Here is a 23,328-nt window from a genome sequence, read left to right on the forward strand (position 1 = left end):
AGATGTGAGAGTCTGGGCAGAGTGAGTGTGTCCACCAAGGCAGGCAGCCTAGCCAGGGCCTCAAAACCCAAGAAGAGCAAAAAGAACATCTGCGTGGGGGGCTGCCTAGCATGGGGTGTCAGAGCTGGAGCACAATGACATGGGCATGGGCACAAAAGGGCAGCTTGGCCTGCAGAGTCCAAGCCCAAGGGAAACAAAGAGGGCATCCACACGGGGCAGCTGGTAGCAGCTGCCCATTGTCCATTATCAGAGCATAGATGTGGTGAGGGAGGTATGCGTGCAGGAGGATGGCCCTGTGAGGTTGAGGAGCATGCCCACAAGGTGCTGGAATCCAGAAGGGGTGAGGAACGCATCCCTGTAGAGAGGCAGCAAGGTACAAAGTACAGGAGTTTAAGAGAGGTGAAGTTTGACAAGAACCAGGAAATTTACATAGCTTCAAAGAACCACCTCACAAATTACATATTAACTACAACAGGAAAAAATAACTTTACAGTGGAGAATGTCAACAGACATCACCTTAATGAACTGATCAAAGTTAACATCACCAATAATGGGACAAATCAAAGTCAGGTGCCACTTGACAAGATGTACAGAGAGGAAGACGGAATCACTTTTGAAGCTATTCCTGCCAAGGGTGCATACCTTGAACCTACCCATAAGAAACATCAGACAAAGACAAATCAAGGGACAATCATTCAAACAACTGGCCTGTACTCCTCAAAAATGTCAAAGATAAAAACGCAAGGAAAGAGACAAAAAGTGGCCCAGATTAAAGGAGCCTTAAGGAGACATCACAACTCAATGCAAAAGGTGATTCCCAAGTGGATCCTCTGGCTACAAAGGACATTATGGGAAAAACATGAACAAGGTCTGAGGATTAGGTGGCAGTGATGCCTAAGTGTTCATGCTCTATTTTTGGTGACTGTGTTGTGGTTTTATGAGAGAATAACTTTACAGGAAAAAGACACTAAAGTATTTAGGGGTGATAAGTGAACAGCTTACTCTCAAATGGCTTAGCAAAAGAAAAAAATGTACTGTTCTTGCAACTTTTCTGTAAACATCATCTTTTTCTTCCATTTTTTAAGTTTTATTTTTGAAACAAAGAGGAGATTGGAGAGGCAGGCTGTTTGGCGATATAAGAATATATAGTTGCCACAAAAAAAAAAACTGCAAGAGAATGGATGGCACTCTAAAACATGGAACATGACGCTACGCACATGGAGGTATTCTTTCCCTCATAGGGAAATAAGGTCAGTTTTATGTGATGTCTATGTTATATGCCAAACCTAGCTTCACTGCTTCATTTTGCAAATAAGCTGCTAGAAAGTAAGCTGGATGGAAGTAAAAACCTTGACTAAATCTTGATCACTTTCTGTTTTCCAGACTTCTACCAGACTGCCTAACACATAGTAGACACTTAAAAATAGATGTTGAATGAGAGGAAAGAAATGAGGTCCAAGGAGGCTAAGTGAAATAATACGTGGTGGGAATGTATATTATAACATATACTGTCAAATTAATATTCATAATGAAAATACTCCAAAGGCTTTAGGAAGATTAGTTATTTGTAATTAGTAGTATTCATGCAATAGTAAATCATTATTCATATTTAAAAGTATTTATCGGATAATATATCCTGTGTTTGGTTAGGGATGCTTTTCATTGTATATAACAGAACATCTAATCAACAGTGGCTTAAACTAATGAGGATTTATTTTTCTTATGTAAGAAGTTTGGAGGTCGGTATCTGCTGACATTGGCTTAGCATTTCAGCAGTGTCAGGGCTGTTGCTCTGTGATTTTCTTGGCCTTTCCTTCATGGTTTGCAAGATGATTGCTCCTGCTCTAGGCATCACCTTTCTTGTTTGAGGCACCATGAATTGACAGCAGCATCACTGACTTTCTAGCAGCTTATTTGCAAAATGAGACAGATGAGAAATGATCTCTCCTAACATCAACACTTTTATGAAGCAGTGAAGCTAGGTTTGGCATATAACATAGACATCAGGAAAAAGAAACAAAAAATGGAAGGAGGCTTCTGAATGAGACTACTCTAACTCAGTGACTCTAGTAAAAAAAAAAAAAAAGTAATAATAGTAAAATTAGAAGTTAAATAATTACAGAATAAAAGAAGTAGGAAACAAGTATATTCAATCCACATCCTCAAGCCCCATATCACCTAAAGTATGTGTAGCAAAGAAAACACAGATCCTAAACTGAAACAGTTGGCGACACGGCAACACAATTAAGGCAGGTCTTGGAGACAGCACTATTGTTCTAAACCTAAGCCAGGAAGAAAGACTGGTAAGCTAAAATTGGTCAAAGGGGTGTACAAGCTCTCAATTACAATTTTATAGAATCTAACCATCTTTTTTAACATAACGGGCTACATTTTCTTCTAAGATGATATTTTATAATCTTCATTATACCAAAATCTGTTATGTTGAGCTTTACCCAGAAGCAATTCATCGATTGTAAATGCCTTACTTCTAACCTAACCCAACAGGGAAAACAGATCTAAATATTACAAATCACTTAAGAGGGTTAAAATACAAAGAACGCATTTGAGCCAAATACGTCTAAACGCTTATTAAACTGTACCTTATAGCTATATATTGAATTTTTACACATGTCAAAAGAAGAATTCCACAATGAGCTGCATGTAAAAGATTCTCCAGTTTCCCAAAGAAAGCACACTAATAAACCAATATCCCTTTAAAAAAATGATATAATCACAACTATCATTTATTGAGCACATTCTGTGTGCCAGGCTGTAAGAGCTTTATAGGCATAAATTCATTCAATCCTTACAACAGGTAAGGCAGGAATATGGTTATCTCCAATTTACAGCTGAGGAATCTGAGCTTAAGTAACTTGGCCAAGGTCACCCATTACCAAATGGTAAAACAGAGATTTTAAATTTAGCAATCGGGATCCAGACTCTGTAATCTTAATCACCACTTAATCACCAACGCTGTCAGATATATTTAAAAACACATCAGAATATATCAGTAATAAAACAAGGATCTATCACATAGAGCTATTTTCTTATGTCAGGCACCATGGCTTAGAAACCAATAAAACCTCCCCTCTTAAATAACTAGCCCCCACCTTGATTTACTTTGTAAATTTGATTTCACTTTGTAAAATACACATAGCAAGCATCTTGCAGTGTATAAAAATTTTGAATCAGTATACTACTCTTTCTGTAAACCACAGCAATAAGATTTTAACAACATTTGAACACAACATAGCAATTTCCCTTCCCCACTGAGTTTGGGAAAGTATATTGTAGAGGATCCCATTTAAAAACCTTTGAATATACTGAATAACTTAAGTGCTATAAAGTAAGTCTGAGCTGGCAGGCTATGTTATATTACTATATCATATCCCAAATGGATCACTACATAAACTTTTTAGTTTGCTTTCTTTGCTTACTAAGTTAGCGTATATACTGATTATCTTAATATTTTTCAAAAATTATCATTCTTCTCAAATAAGCATATATATTCCACTACAACTTGAAACTCTTTTTCTGTTGTTACTAAAAAATGAATGGGCTTTCTGCAACAACGAAACTTGACTACCAGTTTATTTAAAGAGAAGTTATGCGTGCTTTGCCCTAGAAATATACAGATTATATTTCATTGCCTCACTAACCAACAAAACACCTTTAATATACATTTTTCTTCCCCCAAAAATCCATACAAAAACAATATAATTAGTCCCCACAAATATGCTTGGGCACAAAAATATTTTATTGGAAAAAGCCTGGCAAATACAAGTGGTCTCCTTTCTGTTTCAGATTAATAAAAAAAAAAATCAGTGTGCCAGTTTCTAACACAAATGATAGTTGTTTCCTTATCTACAAAATAAGAGTTGTACTAGATAACAGCTAAGATAATTAGATAATACAATTGTACTTAAATGAAAATAATAAATTCAAGGGAGCAATAAAGTAGAGTGGAAAGGCTTTAGGGGAAAAATGTGTCCATCGAGGTGAAAGGTGGCAGAATAATACAGAAGAAATGAACCTATCTTTTTTAAATCTCAATGAACTAATCAAAAGAAATAAAATTAGCAAAGAAAAATACCACAAGTGTTCAAATCGGGGAAGGGGCCAACCATCTATAAACTTTTGAAAAATGTCATCTGGAAGCAGAGTAAACAAAACTAAAGTCAAAATATTTCAATTAACTCAATGCTATTCTCCACTCCCTTTGTCCACATTATCCACCCAAAATCAAAAAGCAACACTATGAGGATGAAAGGTGAATGGATAAAATTCTCAAACATCTCACTGATAGGACCTAATTTCTATTAAAAAAAAATACAATTGCAAACATATGAGTAAACACTTATGAAATACACTATCCATGAACATTGTTTTCGGGGCAGAGGGAGGAGACTTGAGTATAAAAACACTAGATAATCGATGGAAGAATGGAAATGATTCAGGAATGGAGAAGTTCCTACATGAAACAACTGAGAGCGAACACTGAGTCCACCTAAATATAGAACCAACACTAAACAAGAGAAAAGAGTATCTGTTATAGGATAGGATAAAACTGTCAGAAACTTGTAAAATGTTTTTAAAAATCACTTAAAAAATAGGAGTTGTAATGAATTAGAGTTGGAAACAGGTGAGAATTCATGTTTAACTTAACGTAGATACACAAAGAAATATTTATAAATATGAGTATATAAAAAGATTAGTATATAAACACATTTCCTTGATCTGCCACCTGAGACAGTCTAGAAGAAACGACAAGCAGTAGCAACAATCACACCTAGTACCCAAAATCTTGGTTTCTAATACCTTTCTCCAATAAAAGGAGCCAGGGCTCCTTAGAGAAATGGTTGACTCTAAGGGTAGGGTAGAAAATATATACATGAGTCTGGAGCATCCTGTAGTACCACAAAGTACTCAAAAAACTAAAAAAGAAAAAAAGAAATTGATGGAGGTATGTCAATGGGACATAGGAGCAACTGAAATATCTCCCAATGGCCAAAGCTAGAACAAGTTAAGTAACAAAATAAATATAAAATATATATTGGATTATAACCCGACGTATAAAATAAATATCCATGCATCCACAGTGATATAAATGATTGAATAAATCAATAAATGGGGGAGAAGAGACAAATCTCCCATATAGAAAAACTCCGAATAAATTATGCAGGTACTCTACTCTAAAGGAGGGTGAGCATAACTCCCCATCCCTTAAGTGTGGGCTGCACATAGTGACTTCCTTCCAAAGAGCACAATACAGAAAGGGGGTGGGAGATAGTAACTGTACAGTGGAGAAGCCTGACAAACACTACTTCAGGCAGCTGATCAAGGTCAACATCAACAGTCATAAATCATGCTGATATGATATGATAATAGTCATCTCTGGGTATCCATGGGGGATTGGTTCCAGGATTCCCCATGGATACTAAAATCCATGGATGCTCAAGTCCCTTATATAACATGGCATAGTATTTGCATATAACCTATGCACAGCCTCCCATATACTTTAAATCATCTCTAGATAACTTATAATACCTAATACAATGTAAATGCTATGTAAATAGTTGTTCCACTGCATTGTTTAAGGAATAATGACAAGGAAAAAAGGTCTGTACATTCAGTACAGATGCAACCATTGTAGGCCTTTTGATCCACAGTTGGTTGAATCCTCGGATGCAGAACATGTGGATACAAAGGGCCGACTGTATATGATATGATGTGATGTGATGAAAACAGCACTTTACTTCTGTGGTCTTCCTCCCAAAAATCTATAATCCCAGTCTAATCATGAGAAAAACAGCAGACAAATTCCAACAGAGGGACATCCTACAATATACAATGACCAGGAGTCCTTAAAATTGTCAAGGTATCAACGACAAGGAAAGTCTGAGAAACCATCACAGCAAGAGGAGTCAAAGGAGACATGACAAGTAAATGTAATGTGATATCCTAAATGGCATCCTGGAACAGAAAAAAGACATCAGGCAAAAACAAAGGAAATCTGAATAAACTATGAACTTTAGTCAATAAACAATGTATCAGTCTTGGCTCATTAACTGTAATAAATATACCATACTATTATAAGATGTTAATAATAGGGGAAGTCACGAGGGAAACGGGATATCTACAGGAACCTTCTGTACCAACTGCTGAATTTTTCTTTAAGTCTAAAACTGTCCTAAGAAAAATAACTTCTATTAAGAGAAAAAATTCATCTATTATAAAGTCTAAAGATCTCTTCACAAAAAAAAGAAAAAATAGGTGTTTGATAGGCAGGAAATATAGGCACAGTAAATATAAATATAGTAGTTGTCTCATCTTTCATGAATTCAATAGAAACTATCAAATGTTGAAAAGAAAGAGCTTTGTATTCAGAAATGTAGCTTCAAATCTTTACTCCATCACATACTAGGTGTGTGACGTTAGCCAAGATACTTAACCTCTGGAGCTTCAGTTTCCTCATCTATAATGGGGATAGTATTTCCTCTGTGGGTTTGTTGTCAAGATTAAAGACGACATATGCAAAGTTACTACTAGAACAGATTCAGTACACTGGAGAAGCTTAACAAATGGTACAAATATTTAATTTCTTTAAAAATTCTTTAAGAATCTGGACTAATAATTGTTTTCAATAATTCTAAATTTAGTAGTCCTAAAAGGACATTAGATTTATGAAAACAGAATGTCACTCAGCTCTCTTGTTAAATACATACTGCCTGGTTACTACTATTGCAGATTTTACCATTTCCCTCCAACAGATTGAGGTGGTTTTGTTTTCTGGGGGTTTTTTCCCGCAAACATAAACTTAGATTTTATATATGTGGAAAATAAGATTTTCTGCCCAAACTTTGTTTTACATATTTAGCCAACACATATGAACGAATAATAGGACTGAGAATCTACCAAAAGGAAACTGAAAAACTGTCTCAACATGGAAAAACTGAGTATGCTTGCCACAGATAATCCGCTTTAATGAACAAAAGGGAGAAAAGAAGCTTCTAACAGTTTATCTAAGTCAAGGAAGAGAAGTGTGACTCGTTTTACACGAAATCACTCATTTCGAGACTGTGCCGCAACCTTTCCGAATCAGCTGAACACATACGAAAGTGAGGGAGATATTTAAAAGCTGAAGCAGAATATAGAGACTTTATTTTAATTCAATTAAATGACTAGACAGTAAAACCAATGAGATTTATGAAAAAGTGCCGCCTAGATCACGTTTTGGAACTGCACGGCTCTGGAAGATCTAACCAAACACTACAGGACTCACCAGATAATAACAAATTCTAACAAGGGAGATAAACACCAAAACTGGGGCAAAAACACCAAGGAACTGTGGAATTGTTCAAAAATGGAAGCATTACAAACCAAATTTGATACATGAATTGTGCAAATGGTAACTAAAATCTATATTTTATATTGCTGTGAGGTATTTGGTGATTCTTGGTGGACGCCAAGGCTATTTGATGAAAAGGGTCTCTCATTCTCAAAAGAGTTTTATAGAGGTACAAGAATGTGAACCAGGTTTTAAGTTTCTGAAGCAGCCTTTGGAGATCAAATCTCAGGACATAACTGAATTATCAAGAACAAACCCTATGAGGTTAGCTCAGTTTTAAGAAGATAAAACTGAAAGGAAGCATACTATCCACAGAATCCAACTGACGAATACAACCTAAACTGAAATTTATAGTTATGTAAAATGTTTGTACCCATCTGGCATCATGGAAGTATATTTTCTCACATGAAACTGACAAATCTGAAACTGAGCACTAATTTTAGTGGTATAATTCTAGAATCAAATAGGACATATGCCCTGACACCCTTATTCTCAAGAATGCAGTCATCAATTTGATGAAAGTGTTATCAATTTCTAGCAGTAAACCTTCTATGCACTGTCAAAAAATAGATTAAGCTATATTTGAATTGCTTGTGTATCACTCCCATGCTCCCATCCATACATTTGGCTATACTTAACCACACTGCTCACAATTTTATTATTCAAGCAGCCTACACACAGACTGCTCATTACGTGGCCACCAGTGAAATCATCTGGACACCTCTACGCTAATAAAACATTTCATACCCATGGTAGACAGAGGCAGGCGCCACCTGAAAACAAGTGCAGGAGGAAAGCGTCCTGATGACACAATGCTAATTAGAGCACAGATACATCAAATTTTAGTCCCCAATGTTTTTTCTCTTGAATTTTGAATAAAAAGTCAAATATTTAACTCATCTTTTAAAATACCCATACTTTTAGAGCTACATGCATAAGTTATATGAGGGTCAAAGACATGCTATCTGGGATTGCATTAAAATTCTTCAGCAAAAACAGAAAATAAAAGGAAAGAAAGAGATAAATCTTAATTATTGAATCTGTTGATAGGCACAGAGGGTTCATTGAACTATTCCCTCTACTTGTGTGTATTTACGAACTTTTTCATAATAAACAAACAACTCTTAAATACGAAAAAAATACAAATGCACATAGGAATTCAGTGTGCAGTAAAGGTGGCATTTCACATTAAAGGTGAAAAGATAAATGACTCAATAAGTGATGTCAGAAGAACTAGTTAGTCATCTAGAGGAAAGGGAGAGAGTTGGATCCTAAGTCACACATAAATCAAAATAAATTCCAGGTAGCTCAAAGATTTAAATGTAAAACAATGAAACCATTAAAGCAACAGCAGAAACAATGAGAGAATTATGATCATCATCTTGGAGTAAAAGAAAATACTGATAAAGTCAACTGTATAAAAAGTAATTTCTTCATGGCAAAAGCAACCACAAACAACAAATACAACAAAGAGGAGACAATCTGGAAATCTTATCACAAATGCTTGCTTTCCATCAAGAGAGTGCCTACAAATTAGTAAGCATTATCCAACAGAAAAATGATAAAAGGATATGGATAGCTCACAGAAAAGGAAATAAAAATAGCTCTTATGAGAAAGGCAAATTAAAAGACACTGAGACACCATTTTTCATTCATCAGATTAGCAAAGATCAAAAAAGGCTGATAATATAATATGTTGGCAAGGCTCTGGGGAAACTAGCAAACTCACACTGCTGATGGGAGCATAAATTAGTACAATCTCAATAAAAAGCAATTTGGCAATATCTATCAAAATTATTAATTTATACACCTTTTAACCCAGTAATTACATTTCTAGGTATTTATTCTGCAAATATATTTACACAAGTGCAAAATGATACACACCAACACAGATGTGGGTGTCCCTGTAGCATAGCTGGTAATAGCAAAAGACAAGAATAAAAACAACACGAATGTCTAGAATGAAGGGACTGGCTAAATAAATTATCCATACAATAGACTACAACATTACTTGGAAGAAAATAAGGTCATTTACAATGAACTGGTAGAAAATCATCACCAAATCATGTTGTTAAATGAAAAGGGTGCAAAATCGTGTGTATTGTGTGCTGGCTTTTATGTAAAAGGAAGAAGCAAAAAACAAATGTATATTTACATATGTGTGTGCATGTAACTGCATATGTACATTTATTTTTATAAATCCATATCCTTCTTTAGAGAGAGAGAGGAACTGTAACACTGGGTTTCTTCAGAAAGACTTAGCAGATGTCTAAGCTGGAGCAGACGGATGGAGTCTTATTACTGTATACCTTTTGGTCCCTTTTGATTTTTGTGCCATGTGAATAAATTCTCCATTCAAAAAACTGTTTTTAATATTCTTAGTTCGATCCAAAAGCACGACAGTAATAGTAAACACCAAAGTCTTGGTTACATACACTATTAATTTTAAACTGAAATACATAACAAATGTGTTGGTCCAGAATCACAGAGAAAACCTTCCCTATCCAAAATATACTAAGAAAAGAGTTAGCCTCCTGAAAATGATACCATCACTTTAAAATAATCTCTAATCCCTAATTTGCTCTCATGGAGACTATTAGAATACCTCCTACATCCAGAGAGGCAGCAGGCACAATCAACTCTCTGTCATATTTACTAGTCTAGATTATCAAGAAACCATGCATAGTTTGCCTGCAATCTTCCTCTGCACTAAAGTAAGATGATGAAATGGCCACAACTGGAAGAAAATTATTCCGGGATAGGTAGACGTGAACTAATGCACTTTCTCTGGCCAGAAAGGAAGCAACAAAAGCAAAAGGCAGTCAAGTGGTTAAAAAAAAAGCAATCTACAGCAGAGAAATTTGGGAAAATTCAAGAGAGGCATGAAAGAGAAGCCCAGAAGTTACTGATGATAAAATAAAGCGGCAGTCATGCTAGCACATAAAATTAGTATGAGAGAGAGAGAGATAAATTCAAGAATATGTTAATAACCTGCATGAAAATGTGGAATGCTAAATACAGTTTTAAGTATAGTTAATGCACATACATATTTTTAAATATGCACTAAAATTAACTGCTACCATGCATATTTTAGTGTACCACTGTCAAGGGAATTTGGAAAGTAAAGCAAAAAGACAAACAGAAAATTTGAGAGAAAAGTTAAAAGGCATAGAAAACTAGTCTACAAAGCCTATCACATTTAATAGGATTGCCAGAAAAAGAGAAGATAAAGAAAACAGAGGTATGGAAATAAACAACAAAATTTAAAGCTTCCTAGAGCTAAGACATGAACCTTCCGACTGATAATCCACAGAGCGCTAGGCGTGGTAACCAAAAAATCATCCACACACGGAAATACTTCTCTGATATTTCAGACTGAGGCTAAAGATAAGATCCTAAATGTTTTCTAAAAAGGAAAATAAGAAAAGATACCTGCAGAGAGAGAAAAACAAAGATTGACATCAGACTTCTTACCTATTAGATTGAATTCTAAAAGGAAAGAATATCTCAAAGATCTGAGGGAAAATTATTTTCAATCTAAAAACTATACCCATTTCAACAAGTATGAAACATTTTCAGTCATGCATGAGCAGAGAATTTACTACCAGAGACCTTTTCTGACACAATTATTCAAGACAGGTTCTAAGCCAGAGTTGAATTTTGTTGCCATAGTTCCCTATCCTTGGTACTTTGTTAATTTTTGTGTTCATCATCTGGATAAGATTTACAGAAAGGAGAAAGTGGGAAAAGGGGGAAAAGAGAGAGAGAAGGAAAAGCCTGACCTGCACATCAGTCATTGGTCCTATAATGAGTCTGCGCAGGAAGGGTAGATGAAGAGGAGACCAGAGAAAAACACAGCCACACATAATTTCAAAGTCAAGATTATTTTAAAAAATAAATCAGTGTTCTAAGAGCCCAGGTAGAGATAGCAAAAAAGTGATAGCACACACATATCGCAACACACACACACACACACACACACACACACACACACACACAGGGCTGTGAAGAACAAACCAGTGCCAAACCCCCTCCACCACCAAGGCCAGTAATTCTGCTAGAGACCCATACACGCAGTACAAAACTTTATTTCACAACACAGATAAAGTCATAGACATGAGCAGTAATCAATTATAAATGTCTAATAATTTTGATTTATCAGTACAAAATTATCCCAAATCCAAAAGTCTATGAAAAATCATTCTTGTAAAGATTTTTGCCGTATTGTAAAAACAACTTTTCCAACTCTCATGATGCTAGTTGCACTCACACACCACAAACACCAGTAGTTTCACATCATTAAAAACAAAGCACATCATGCAAATCTTTCTGAACAACTTAGTTATGTTATTTATTTTTTATAAGGCATTACCCTTGCTAAGAGTAGATAAAGATGCTAAACAAGCATCCTCGTGTTCTTTCCTGATCTCGTTTCCCAAGGTAGCACTAACTCCAATTGTTTGACTAAACCAGTTGTAAAGTACTTGACTGCAGGCAACTTCAGACATATTCTCATTTACTTCATGCTCACAAACTAAAAAATAATTGGTTCCTCTCTACTTGTATCAGTCATAGTTGTAACAGATGGTGCTATTAAATGAGGAAGGTATGGTACTGACTACAACTAATGACTAACCATATGTCAGCAACAAAGTAGTGTTCTTGTCAAGGATATAACACGCTGGATTTTATTTACTTGTTTGTTTTTGGATAGAGCAGAACATAAAGTTACATAAACTGATATGAACTTGGAATGAGGAACAAACCTAAAGCAGATCTCTAATTTCTTAAATTTTTCAATTTCCTAATGTATACAGAGTATACCAAAAACAAAAGTACACAAACTGCCAATTGCACTCTCACAATCAATGAGAATTATTTTTATTAGTTCAAAAACTACCTCAAATTTGGCCACAGGCTTTAGACATTACCATAAATAATAATACCATTTAAGACAGACAATAGACTTCCCCTTTCCTCAGTAAACTTTCTTTTTTTTTGAGCAAGATTAGCCCTGAGCTAACATCTGCCACCAATCCTCCTCTTTTTGCTGAGGAAGACTGGCCCTGAGCTAACATCCATGCCCATCTTCCTCTACTCTATATGTGGGACGCCTAGCACAGCATGGCATGCCAAGCAGTGCCTTGTCTGCATCCAGGATCTGAACTGGCAAACCACGGGCCACCAAAGCGGAACCGCTGCACCACCAAGCCAGCCCCCTCCTCAGAAAACTTCTATCTGTCCAAATGGTGATATCTTAGAATTTATTATATGTATGTTAACTTATTTCAAGAACAGAATACATTCAGACTTAAAGTACCGTGAGCTATCTCAGTATACCATTATTTAACATTCCTAAGAATGCAACAGGCTTAAACAAAAAAAGTCATACAGGCATTGAATGGTTCAACTCTACCATATTTTTACAACCACTGCCCTCCCTACCCCCTGAAAGAAAAAAGGGCAAAAATATCTGTAGCTATCACCCCCCTCTCCTAACAACATTGCTTTTACAGTGTTATTTAAATTGTACTTCAGGATCAGATTATTTTATTTGGGAAAGGGGTTCTCTGAATCTTTCTTCTAGAATACTAATATTATGACTTCTAGTGCCATCTAATATAAAAATCTATGATAGTCTACGGATCATTTAAGAAGAATGCATAATTAATTGATTAAAATATGCATTTAAAAGTATGTAACAATTCCATTTAGAAACATGTATGGCCACTGCAACAAAATAGGCATGAGCATTTCAACAAAAATTACATTAGAATAATAGAGAAAACACAAAACCTAGGTTAAGTAAGCTACTCAGTCTATATTTCCCTTTTTCTATAAATTTGTTGACCAGAACTGATAACCTAAGAACCACTCTCATTTCTCCAGTTTTTGCTCTTTACCCAAGGAAAGAAATCTTTGTCTATTACCTTCAGAAAAAGCAACTATAAACACACAAGCCATGCGTGTGATGAGGTATAAAGAATACTTACCTACAAGTCCAAGTCCCAGGCACAATCTCTGCTTACTTGCTAGCGCTGACCTTAAGTAAACTACCTAAACCCTATTAGCCTCAAAATCTTCATCTTTAAAACGAGATTAACACCACATACCTCACAGGATTTGTCCAGAACAGAAGATGAGATAATATACATAAAGCACTTGGCATAGAGGAAGGCAAAAAGAAGACGAACAAATACCACCTCACTTCGTAAGACTCGCACAAACAGCCAGAATACCCTTCAAAACCTCAGTGGGAGACACACAGCTATGCCATTTTCACGCTGAACTGAAACAGATTCTGTTAAAAGTTTCATGAAAGTTAACTTTCTTTCCCATTTCATATCCAACTTTTCTGTAGCATTTTAGGATCAACTCCTTCAGCCTGGTAAGTTTTCCAATATACATTAAGCAGATCTCCAATCAATAAATAAACACAGAAATATATCCTGAAGACATGACCTTAAGAATACTGTGCTTCAAAAGCTTCTCTTTTTATTCTTTGCTTTTCTCATCCTGCATTTATTTCCAAATGATTCTCTGGTACTCAGATAAACTCTACTGCCAGACTTCTCTATTACCTCCTTGAAATTTTACACATTCAGCTTCTGTTTACACAAACCTGCAGAGGCAATCAGGTCAATCTTATCTACTTTGTCTCTTCTCTCCCTTCCACGATTTATAAGGAAAAAATCTGGAGAGACACAAATCTTCAACAAAAACAAAATATCTTGCCATGATTAAGAAGTGGTTATAAATGACTAAAAACAGACTCCCATTATGCAGAAAGGTTTTCTTTTAACTTTCTAAGTAATCAATTATTTTTCTGTTTAATCCCAGTCTATTAAATGTTACGTGAATATGTGGTCCACTACAGATGAAGTGGGCCCTAAAATTGCCCCAGCTTACTGCCTTGACAGTTTTCAGTCTGAGCTGTAGTTGACCAAGACAGTCCAGAGGACACCATGTCAAGAAGACAAGAGTTAAGAGTTTGGGGAAACCAAGGTTTGCTATAGTCTGCAGGGCAGAGTACCAAAAAGAAGAGAACCACACAGCAAGAGAATTCCAGAGATCTAAAAGAAGGTGCTCTTCAAATACTCAACTGAGTATTGATGAGTGCGCACATGTGAGGAAATGACCCAAAGTTAGGGAAAGAATGACCTCAAAAGAATGGAGCTAAAAGTGCCCAGAGCTCAGTCAGGCTAGAAATAATGCCTCTTCTCTCCAGCCAGATGGGAAAACTTCCTCATTCATGGGATATTGGGTAGAGTACACAGAAGGGTCTTGCCTCAGTAGCAGCCCTTGACTGAGCATGGCCCTGGTCATGCTCAAAAGGATCAAACTGCTTCCAAGTAATTTAACTGCATCCCAGAACAAAGCTCAAGAATATTTATAGGTACACAAAAATATCCAGAATCTGACAAGGTAAAATTTACAATGTCTAGCATCCAATAAAAAATTACCAGGCATGCAAAAACTAAGGAAAATAAAATCTCACAACGAGGAGAAAAGTCAGTAAACCAAAACTGACCCAGAATTAACACAGATGTTAGAATTAGAAGACAAAATAGATTAAAAAGCTCTAACTACATTACATATGTTCAAAAAAATCAAGCATAGGCCTGAAAGATTAAAAAAAAACAAAAAAGGCCAAAATGGAAGCTCTATAGATTAAACTATCTCAGCTACTCTGGGTTCTTCACCTGGCAGCGTGACCCAAACTTTCATTCTTGAAAGATCTTAGTCATTAATCATTCTGCCCTTTTTTGGCTAACGTAGTTTTCCATTAATCTTTACTGGGAATAGAAGTATTAAGAAGTACCCCAGAAAATCCCCTGAATTCCAGATTTCGTCTCCTTGAATCTGTTATATAACAGTAACCCAATCTCTCTTTGGTAATCAGGATTAATCAATCCAGGGAATAAATTAGCCTCTTTTTTTGCTTGTTGGTTCAGTGGCATAAGGATCTCAAAATGGCCAAGTGGCAGCCTCATCTTCCAATTCAATGGAGCCACCGTTGCATCCCCTAGTGGATGCATTCTCCCCTTGTGGACTAAGATCTCCCAACCAGCAAAGCTCAGTATCCTAGGACAGGTAGCAGAAGTTCTGCAAGTGGGTTATTAAGTGTAACAGTGAGAAAAGCCACTCTCACTTCCAACTCTTGATTCCTAGAGCCATGAATTATGACTATAGGAGAGACAGCAGTATATAATTCAAAGTATACATTGCACTCTGTAAAAGAGAACCCTATCCTTCTCATGGTATTGTCTCTCGACTAATACTGTAATGGAGTATTCAGTAAGCCATTCCGCCTTTCAATTAGGCCAGCCACTTTCAGGTAATGGTGTCTATAGCAAGACTAGTTAATTCCAAGGGCATGAGCCCATTCTACACCTTCTTTGTTGTGGAATAAATCCTGATCAGAAGGAATGCAACACAGAATGCCATGACAGTGGATGAAGTATTCTGTGAATCCACAGATGGTGGTGCTGGCAGAAGCATTATAGGTAGAGAAAGCAAATTCATACGCAGAATATGTGGCTATTCCAGTGAGGATCAATCTTCACCCTCTCCATGACAGAAGAGGTCCAATGTAATCAACCACCACCAGATGGCTGGCTGGTTCCCTTGGAGAATGGTGCTTTATCAGGGACTCAATGCTGGACACTGCACCTGGCAGATTAGGCACTTAGCAATAGCCTTAGCCAGGTCAACCCTGTTAAGATAAAATCCATATTGTTGAACCATGAACCCCCTAGCCCTACCAACAGAGTCACTTTTTCATGAGCCCACTGAGCAAGCCCTAGGGTGGCTAGAGAAAGAAGCTAACTGACACTCACAGAGCACATAGTTTTGTCCACCTCATTAGTAAGTCTCCTTTGCAGTAGATGCCTTTTGGTGGGCAGTCACAAGGGACACAATCTTCACAGTCTGTGGATATTCTGAGTGGTCCATTCACATAACTCTTCCCTGGACTTCCTTGCCACCAATCTTCAGATTCTGTTCCTTCCAAGTTCCTAACCATTCAGACAAAACATTAGGAACTGCCCATTAATCAATGTAGATCTTTCTCTCTAGTCTTCTCCCACTCCAAACATAGCTGGCAAAAAAATATACAATTCAAAGTTCTGCCCACTGGAAGGGTTTTCCTTCACCACTGTCATTCACGGTCAGTCTTGAGCGGGGCTTTAGTGCTAGAGGTCTGCTTTTGAGTAGTACCAGCATATCATGCAGACTCACTTATAAACCAGGCTCAAGTTAGTTCTTCTTTGCTCCACTGGTCATAAGGAACTCCCAGGAAGCCAGAGGCATGGACTGAAGGAGTGGAAGCAATGAAACAGAAGTTGGCATCAAGGCATCTGAGCCACCTGCTCATATAACCTACTTACACCTTCCAGACTTGCCCAAGCTTGGTCTCTTATATACCATTTCCACTCAATAACAGATTGCTGCTGTTCATTTCCAATCTATGGCTAAATAGGTCAGACAATACAGAACTCATGATGGGAAGCTCAAGCCACATGGTCACCTGATATCTAACGATTAGGTATTCTGTCTCTAGCAAGGCCCAATATAAGCCAGGAGCTGTTTCTCAAAAGAATCATTATCTGCAGAAGAGGGCATAAATTTGCCCCCAAAATCCTTGAGGTCAGCATTGCGATTCTCTCACTGTGCTTGCCAGAGGCAAATAATAGGGAGAAAAAGGAAATGGTAGGAAGGAAGAAACTCATAGAATACAATCTTTGCTCATAATATTCTCCTTGTTTCCAAATACAGTGGGAACAAGTGAATGCCACTCCCTAAATCTACATCCTTCTGAGATTTAATCAGTACAACAGGACTATAGTCCCAATCAATAAAGGGGACTCAGAGAAAAGATTACCAGTGAGTTTTTCTTCCTTGAGAAATTGGATGTGCCCATCTTCTTCAGATTAGAAAAGAATACAATAAATATGGTTACAAGGAATTAGAGGCCTAGTAAGAAGAATAAAGTGCCTCAATGCTCTAAGTCCAGCCAGCTAATTGACATCCCAGCGTAATGAGAGAACAAGCAGGAGAGGCTGCTGAATCTATCAGTAATCTCTGAGGAATCATGGAGAAAGAAGGAAATATGGAAAAACAAGAGGTAGGCAAGTATTCCAATTTTCCAATCTAAGGTAAACTGGGTAACTTGTTCATTTGCCATCAATACTCAAAAGACTACAATTATACCATTTTAAAAATGGTTTAAAACCACTTCACAAAGAAATCACTAACCAGTGGGGAAAAGTCTGAAATCCTGATGACCAAATAATGGCAAGCTCACTTCACTCTGTCCTTTCTAAGGGTTGGTAGACCTTCCTGAATGAACTCTACCACATAAAGGAGTCTATCTTCTTGGAAGCTAGAGTGAGATCCAATTAGCTAATTTGCATTCTATAACTGAAAAGAAAATTTTTATAAAAAAGAAGAAAAAAGTTAAAATCCAGAGTGGTCACTGGATGTTAGAGCTGAAAAGGGCTTTGGATTTGTTCAAAGGCCTTCCCTTATATGGTGATTGACAAAATGGGAAGCAGAATGGGATATGATAGGAGTTCAAATCTGTGCTCCCACACTCAGTAGGTATGCATCTTTAGCAAATTACTTCATTTCTTTAAGACTTAGCTTTCACATCCACAAAATATTATAATAATGCTATCTACCTCACAGATCTCTTTTGAGGATTACATACACGTACACATAAAGCTCTTTACACAGTGCTTCTTACACAGCAAGCCCTCAGTGCTACATTAGCTACTATTATTAACTGACTATCAGTAGCCCTGGTCTTTAGCAGAACTGTGAAATAAACTTTTGCATTAGGTCTTCCAACCTCCATTCTCAATTATACCTAACCATTTAGTAACCCAACAATAATTCTGTATAACCAATAAACTTGGAAGGAGAATAGTGTAGCAAAAGGTGCTGGGCTGAAGAAATAAGATCTGGATTCCAGGCTGCCACTAACTAGGTTCAATAACTTGGCGCAAGTCCCCCATTCTCAATGGGCCTCAGTTTTCTTAGCTGTGAGACACATTTGAGTTAAATGCTGTCAAGAGTTCTTTCCTCCATTACAATTCTACAATGCAATAACCACATACTAAATTCTTAAGTTTTACGTTATTATTATACCTGTGCTTGATCTTCCGAGGTTTTTGCTTATATCATCACCATCTTCATCCCCATCAACTACCAGCTCACTACCAGAGGAGAAACTCTCAGAGTGCTGATGCCCTCTTCTCCAAGGACAAATTTAAATCAATTCTCAGTTTATTTTTTCCTTCTACTCATTAAACTCAAAACTTCAATCACCACTTACTATTCTCCCTCCAAAAAAACTTTTGTTAAAACTTAATAAAAACTTGTTATCCTCCAACATTCATTTATCTAAAAGAAAAAATAAGAATCATTATGATCCTTAATAAATGGACCCCAAGTAGTGCAACCCCTAGGTGATCAATGACATTGGATTAACCTACATTAACTCAAAATTAAACAAGTTGTGACCACTTGCATTTAATTATGATTTTTGCTATTTCTCAGAGGCACTGAGCCTCTTATAATGATGTACAAAGGATTCATCAATAACACTGATTTTCTCAGTAATCTGACCTAAGTGTGGGACACAGGGAGAGCAAGGCAGGAAGAAAACTGAATGCCATCCAAGGGAAATTGCCAGTTCCCTCAGGGGATCCGGGATCAATCTAAGAACATGACTGTTTATCATTCAGCACACCACAGAATCTGCGAACAAAAAAAACAAGCCAGGTTTCAGAGTCATGCCTCCCTTTGTATAACACATATCCTAATCTAATATTGTACATAAAGTGGATGGATGGTACAAATCTAATACTTTAAATACACTAAGGGTGCTCGCTAGCCAGAAATAATTTATAAAGTTACAAAATATTATATATATGTGTGTGTGTATATATATTCATCTAGGTTTTTTCATCATTAGATTTGCTCAAGGCAACTAAAACTTTATAAATAAAAGTAAATATACTGAATATTATTTCATTACCATCTTATTAAAAACCTACTTTAAAAGACATAGAGACTACTCACATGATAAAAGGAGAAAAATTTTAATAGAAAACTGTATTACTTAAGGACTGATGTTTGTTCAGTCACCACCTCAAAAGTGATATCAGCCTGAGGTCCTACAAAGAGTAATGAGTTCAGTGAAATTGACAGAATCAAGCAGTTCAAACACAGAGACCTATTCAATGGCCTAACACCCTTACCAATAATATTTACAGCAGGTTGAACCCCAGCTGGAGAAAGGTAAAATAAGAGGTGTGATGTTCCTCTACCTTTACAAATCTGAGGCAATCACTGTTCTAAGAAGCAAGGAACCTTTGTAAATAGTCAGGAACTTCATCTGAAAAGGAGACTTACATCAACTCACTACCCCCAATAAGCCATTATCCATGCATACACCCACAAAACATTTAGTAAAAAGAATCACCTTCCCCAGACAATAAAAGACCAGATGACTGAGAAGTTATCAGTTAATGCCAGAAATAAAGCAAAAGCCAACATAAAGTGAATAAAATCAGTGTAAATTTCTTTCAAAAATATAAAATCACAAGCCACATTTCCCCTCCTGATGATCTCCCTACCAAGAATGAGATTCGTTCAGAGAGGATTTGATACAGTACAGATGCTAGGATTTGAAACATGCTATCCACTATTTACAGTATGAACAGGCAAACTGTCAGCCATGTTTCTGACATTCTGACATGATACTACAGCTAATTTCTAGAAAAGATTATCAGTATTCCAAATGTGCTTAGATTAGTTTTCCATCATGACAGTCAGTCAACGCCGTACATGCTACCTAAGGAGTTAACATTTTGCTCACTATACCTTAAGCTATCAAGAAGACCAATTTTATGCAAATTTTCATCAACTGTAAATGGAGTTGGGTTAATAATCATAGGTCTAGATTCAATATGCAAATTAGATTTGAATACCTAAGACAGAGTTATCCTGAGAAGGTTGCCTGTCACAGCACCTTTTTATTTGGTACAAACTATAATCTTTCATATCCACAGCATTTGAACTCTTAACAATACACAAAGCTAAATGAGCCAAGTCATTATGCAAATTTTACCAAAAACTCCTTTGAGAAACACAAATAAAAAATACAGGTGGTTATATTTGTATAAAGCACCCAGTGTTTGCATAAGTGAGTAAGTTTGCATAGGATGGGTCAGACAGAAACAATTCCAGAAAGGGCAGGTCTTCTCCAGGAACTTTCTAATCTGAAGACAAAGCAAACAGGTACACTCAACCTGAAATAATTTGGGGGGGGGGGGGCGGACACGACACTAAAACATAATTGACTGAACTGATTTTCAAGTATAAAAATACTGTGACTTTCCAAGTTATTATCTAACACTTATCAACTATTACCTTATATCTCTAGATTTCCACTTTCTTAAATGTGATAAGGGGGAGAAAAACAAAGATATGTATTTGTATTTGTTTGCATTTTTACAAACTATGGAAGGATACATAAGAAATTAATAAACATTTTTACATGGAGAGGATCTAAGAACTTGAGCAAATAAAGAATTCAGATAGGAACAAACTTTAGCCTACAAATATTTTTATATCTTAAGCTGTTTAAACTATCTGAAGATATAACCCACTCCAAAAATTAACAAAAATGTAAATAAACTGATATGACAATACACCATAGTAGCAGAAAATAATTTTTTATCAACTGCAGAAGTTAAAGGTGGGATTTTAACATTCCAACAGACTGCAATTAAATTCAGGTAGACTAAAACGCATTAAAGATATTTTATAATTATAGTTTTATAATAAAAAAACTCCGTAACTTTTTTTGTTATAGACAAAATCCCCAGAGAATAAAAGTAGAAATGCCAATGGTTAAATGTCTGAAAAATAAATGTCTCCTTTCATCTTCCTGAGGCAGAAATCTTATAGCATGTAGTAAATCTATTTTAATTACCTTTATTCTCAGTGCTTAAAACTAATTAATTATGAAGAGTTGATAAAATTAGCTATTTGAAATGTTTAATTTGATTCTAGTTTCATATGTATACTTTAATGAAACAACAGACATTTCTCAGTAGGCTACCATTTATGAATTTAAAACATGAGTCTGTGCTCGTGACAGGAGGTCATGCCATTAACGACTTGCCTTGCCAAGATGTGTCAAGACACGTAGCACATGCCATCCTTAATGTAAAAGTTCAAATGTATTCTCTCTTCAAAAGTGGCTGTAACCTATTTTTCAGTCATCACTATACAGCCCTCAAAATCAATATTAAGCTCAGTGAGCTGAGGTTTCAGTTTAGAAACAATTTTGCCTTCTGGGGAAAAGAAAATCAGTATGCGACACGAGCAAAAGCAAATTCTGATACTAAACTAGCCCACACCAAAGCCTTCCCTAGATTCCAAAGTATTCCAAAGCTGTCTGTAACTATAACCATTACAAACACAAAAAGTTAAGGAGATGCAACTTCATCTTTCTAACGGTGCCTCTGAAACTTGTTTAATCCTTTAACGCCTTTACAGCTGTATGTGGCCTCCACGCCAACATTCTAAAATAAAAGGACTGCAATTCATATTATAGGCATGACAGTGTCTGCACCATAACAACCTCACAACAGATATTAATGGACAGAGAGGCGAGAATAATAGATAGGAGACAAAGGAGGAAAAAAATGTTGGCTCAGCAGTCACACCCTTTTTTAAACACCCAGCGGTGGAAGCTTAAGGATCCCCACCATGCTTCTTTCATAGCCTGCAATTAAGATATTTATTTCAATTGTGTCGAAAGCCCTGAATCCCAAAGGCATTCCGCCTTTTAGAAACTCTCTAGATATCCACTTAGCAGGATATAGTTCCATACTACAACAGATTAAAGGAAAAGGAAAACTAGTATCAGACTGGGTTTTATAAAAACTACAACTACTATTAATAAAATTACAGTGCCCTACTCTGCCCCTAGTAGTCATTTACATATCCCATCTCTAATCCTCATGATGACTTTATTAGACACAACATACTATAATCTCTGTTTTAAAGATAAAAAATCAGACGCAAGTAAGGTAAGCTGGGAGAGTCACTATTAAATGACAAGAATTCGAACACAGACCTATCTGCTAATACTAATAAGAACAACAATAACATACTAACAGTACAGTAGTAGCAGCTGCCTACTATTGAATATCTTCTCAATACACTTCTAAGTGTCTTAAATATTTCAATTTAAATTTATTTATTATTCATAACAACGATATAGAATAGGTACTATTATCCTACTTTACCGATGAGAAAACTGGGTATAGAGAGGTTAAACAACTTACTCAAGGTCACACAGCAAGTAAGTAATGAAGTGGCTCTTGGACTTACACAGCCTGGTGCCATTACACACATTCTTACCTGCTTACCTATATGACCTCTCTAACGCCTAAATTAAAGCAATGCAATTTACAGTCAATGAATAACTGTAAACCTTTAAAACATAAATTTGGACTTCATTCTTAATATTTCATTGAAATAAGAGAAAAAATACCTAATAAAATAATTAAGGAAGTATTTTTCGTGGTATGTTCTTTTTCTGAAATTCAATCTCACTGATAGGAATTAGGAGACCCTTTACTTTCCTAAAGAACTGAGAGGTAAGTAATGAATAATTTTCTAATCCAACAAGAAGCATTATAGGATCCTGGAATGTTCCATGAGAATATCCACCAAAGGAAACTTGAGAAACAATAATTATTAATTACAGAATTAAAGAAACAAAAACTCTTACAAAGTTAAGCCTTTCAATTTCACTGGCTTTCAGTAAGCGTATAGATTACATAAAAAATCAAATAGGAAGCAATGAGAAACTGTTTCTACTTAGAGTGTGCAAGTGTGTGTGTGTGTGTATAATATTAAGTATAAAGGAGAAACCAGAAGTAAACCCATCACTG

At 36.2% G+C, this 23,328-nt stretch overlaps 1 protein-coding gene across 14 annotated transcripts in view; it reads right to left on the bottom strand.

The window, feature by feature from the left end:
* CDKAL1 (CDK5 regulatory subunit associated protein 1 like 1) overlaps window positions 1-23,328 on the bottom strand; it is a 612,104-nt gene that overhangs the window by 539,702 nt on the left and 49,074 nt on the right. For 2 of the 14 annotated variants that reach the window (XM_070515582.1, XM_070515583.1), the window contains exon 5: window positions 18,980-19,111. The exons of the other annotated variants lie outside the window; for them this stretch is intronic. In XM_070515582.1, the coding sequence (XP_070371683.1) occupies window positions 18,980-19,094 (115 nt within the window). In that variant the 5' untranslated portion in view covers window positions 19,095-19,111. The remainder of the gene's footprint in view (window positions 1-18,979; window positions 19,112-23,328) is intronic. 14 annotated transcript variants of the gene reach the window in all.

This window comes from Equus asinus, chromosome 8, assembly GCF_041296235.1.
Source record: "Equus asinus isolate D_3611 breed Donkey chromosome 8, EquAss-T2T_v2, whole genome shotgun sequence".
Taxonomy (NCBI): domain Eukaryota; kingdom Metazoa; phylum Chordata; class Mammalia; order Perissodactyla; family Equidae; genus Equus; species Equus asinus.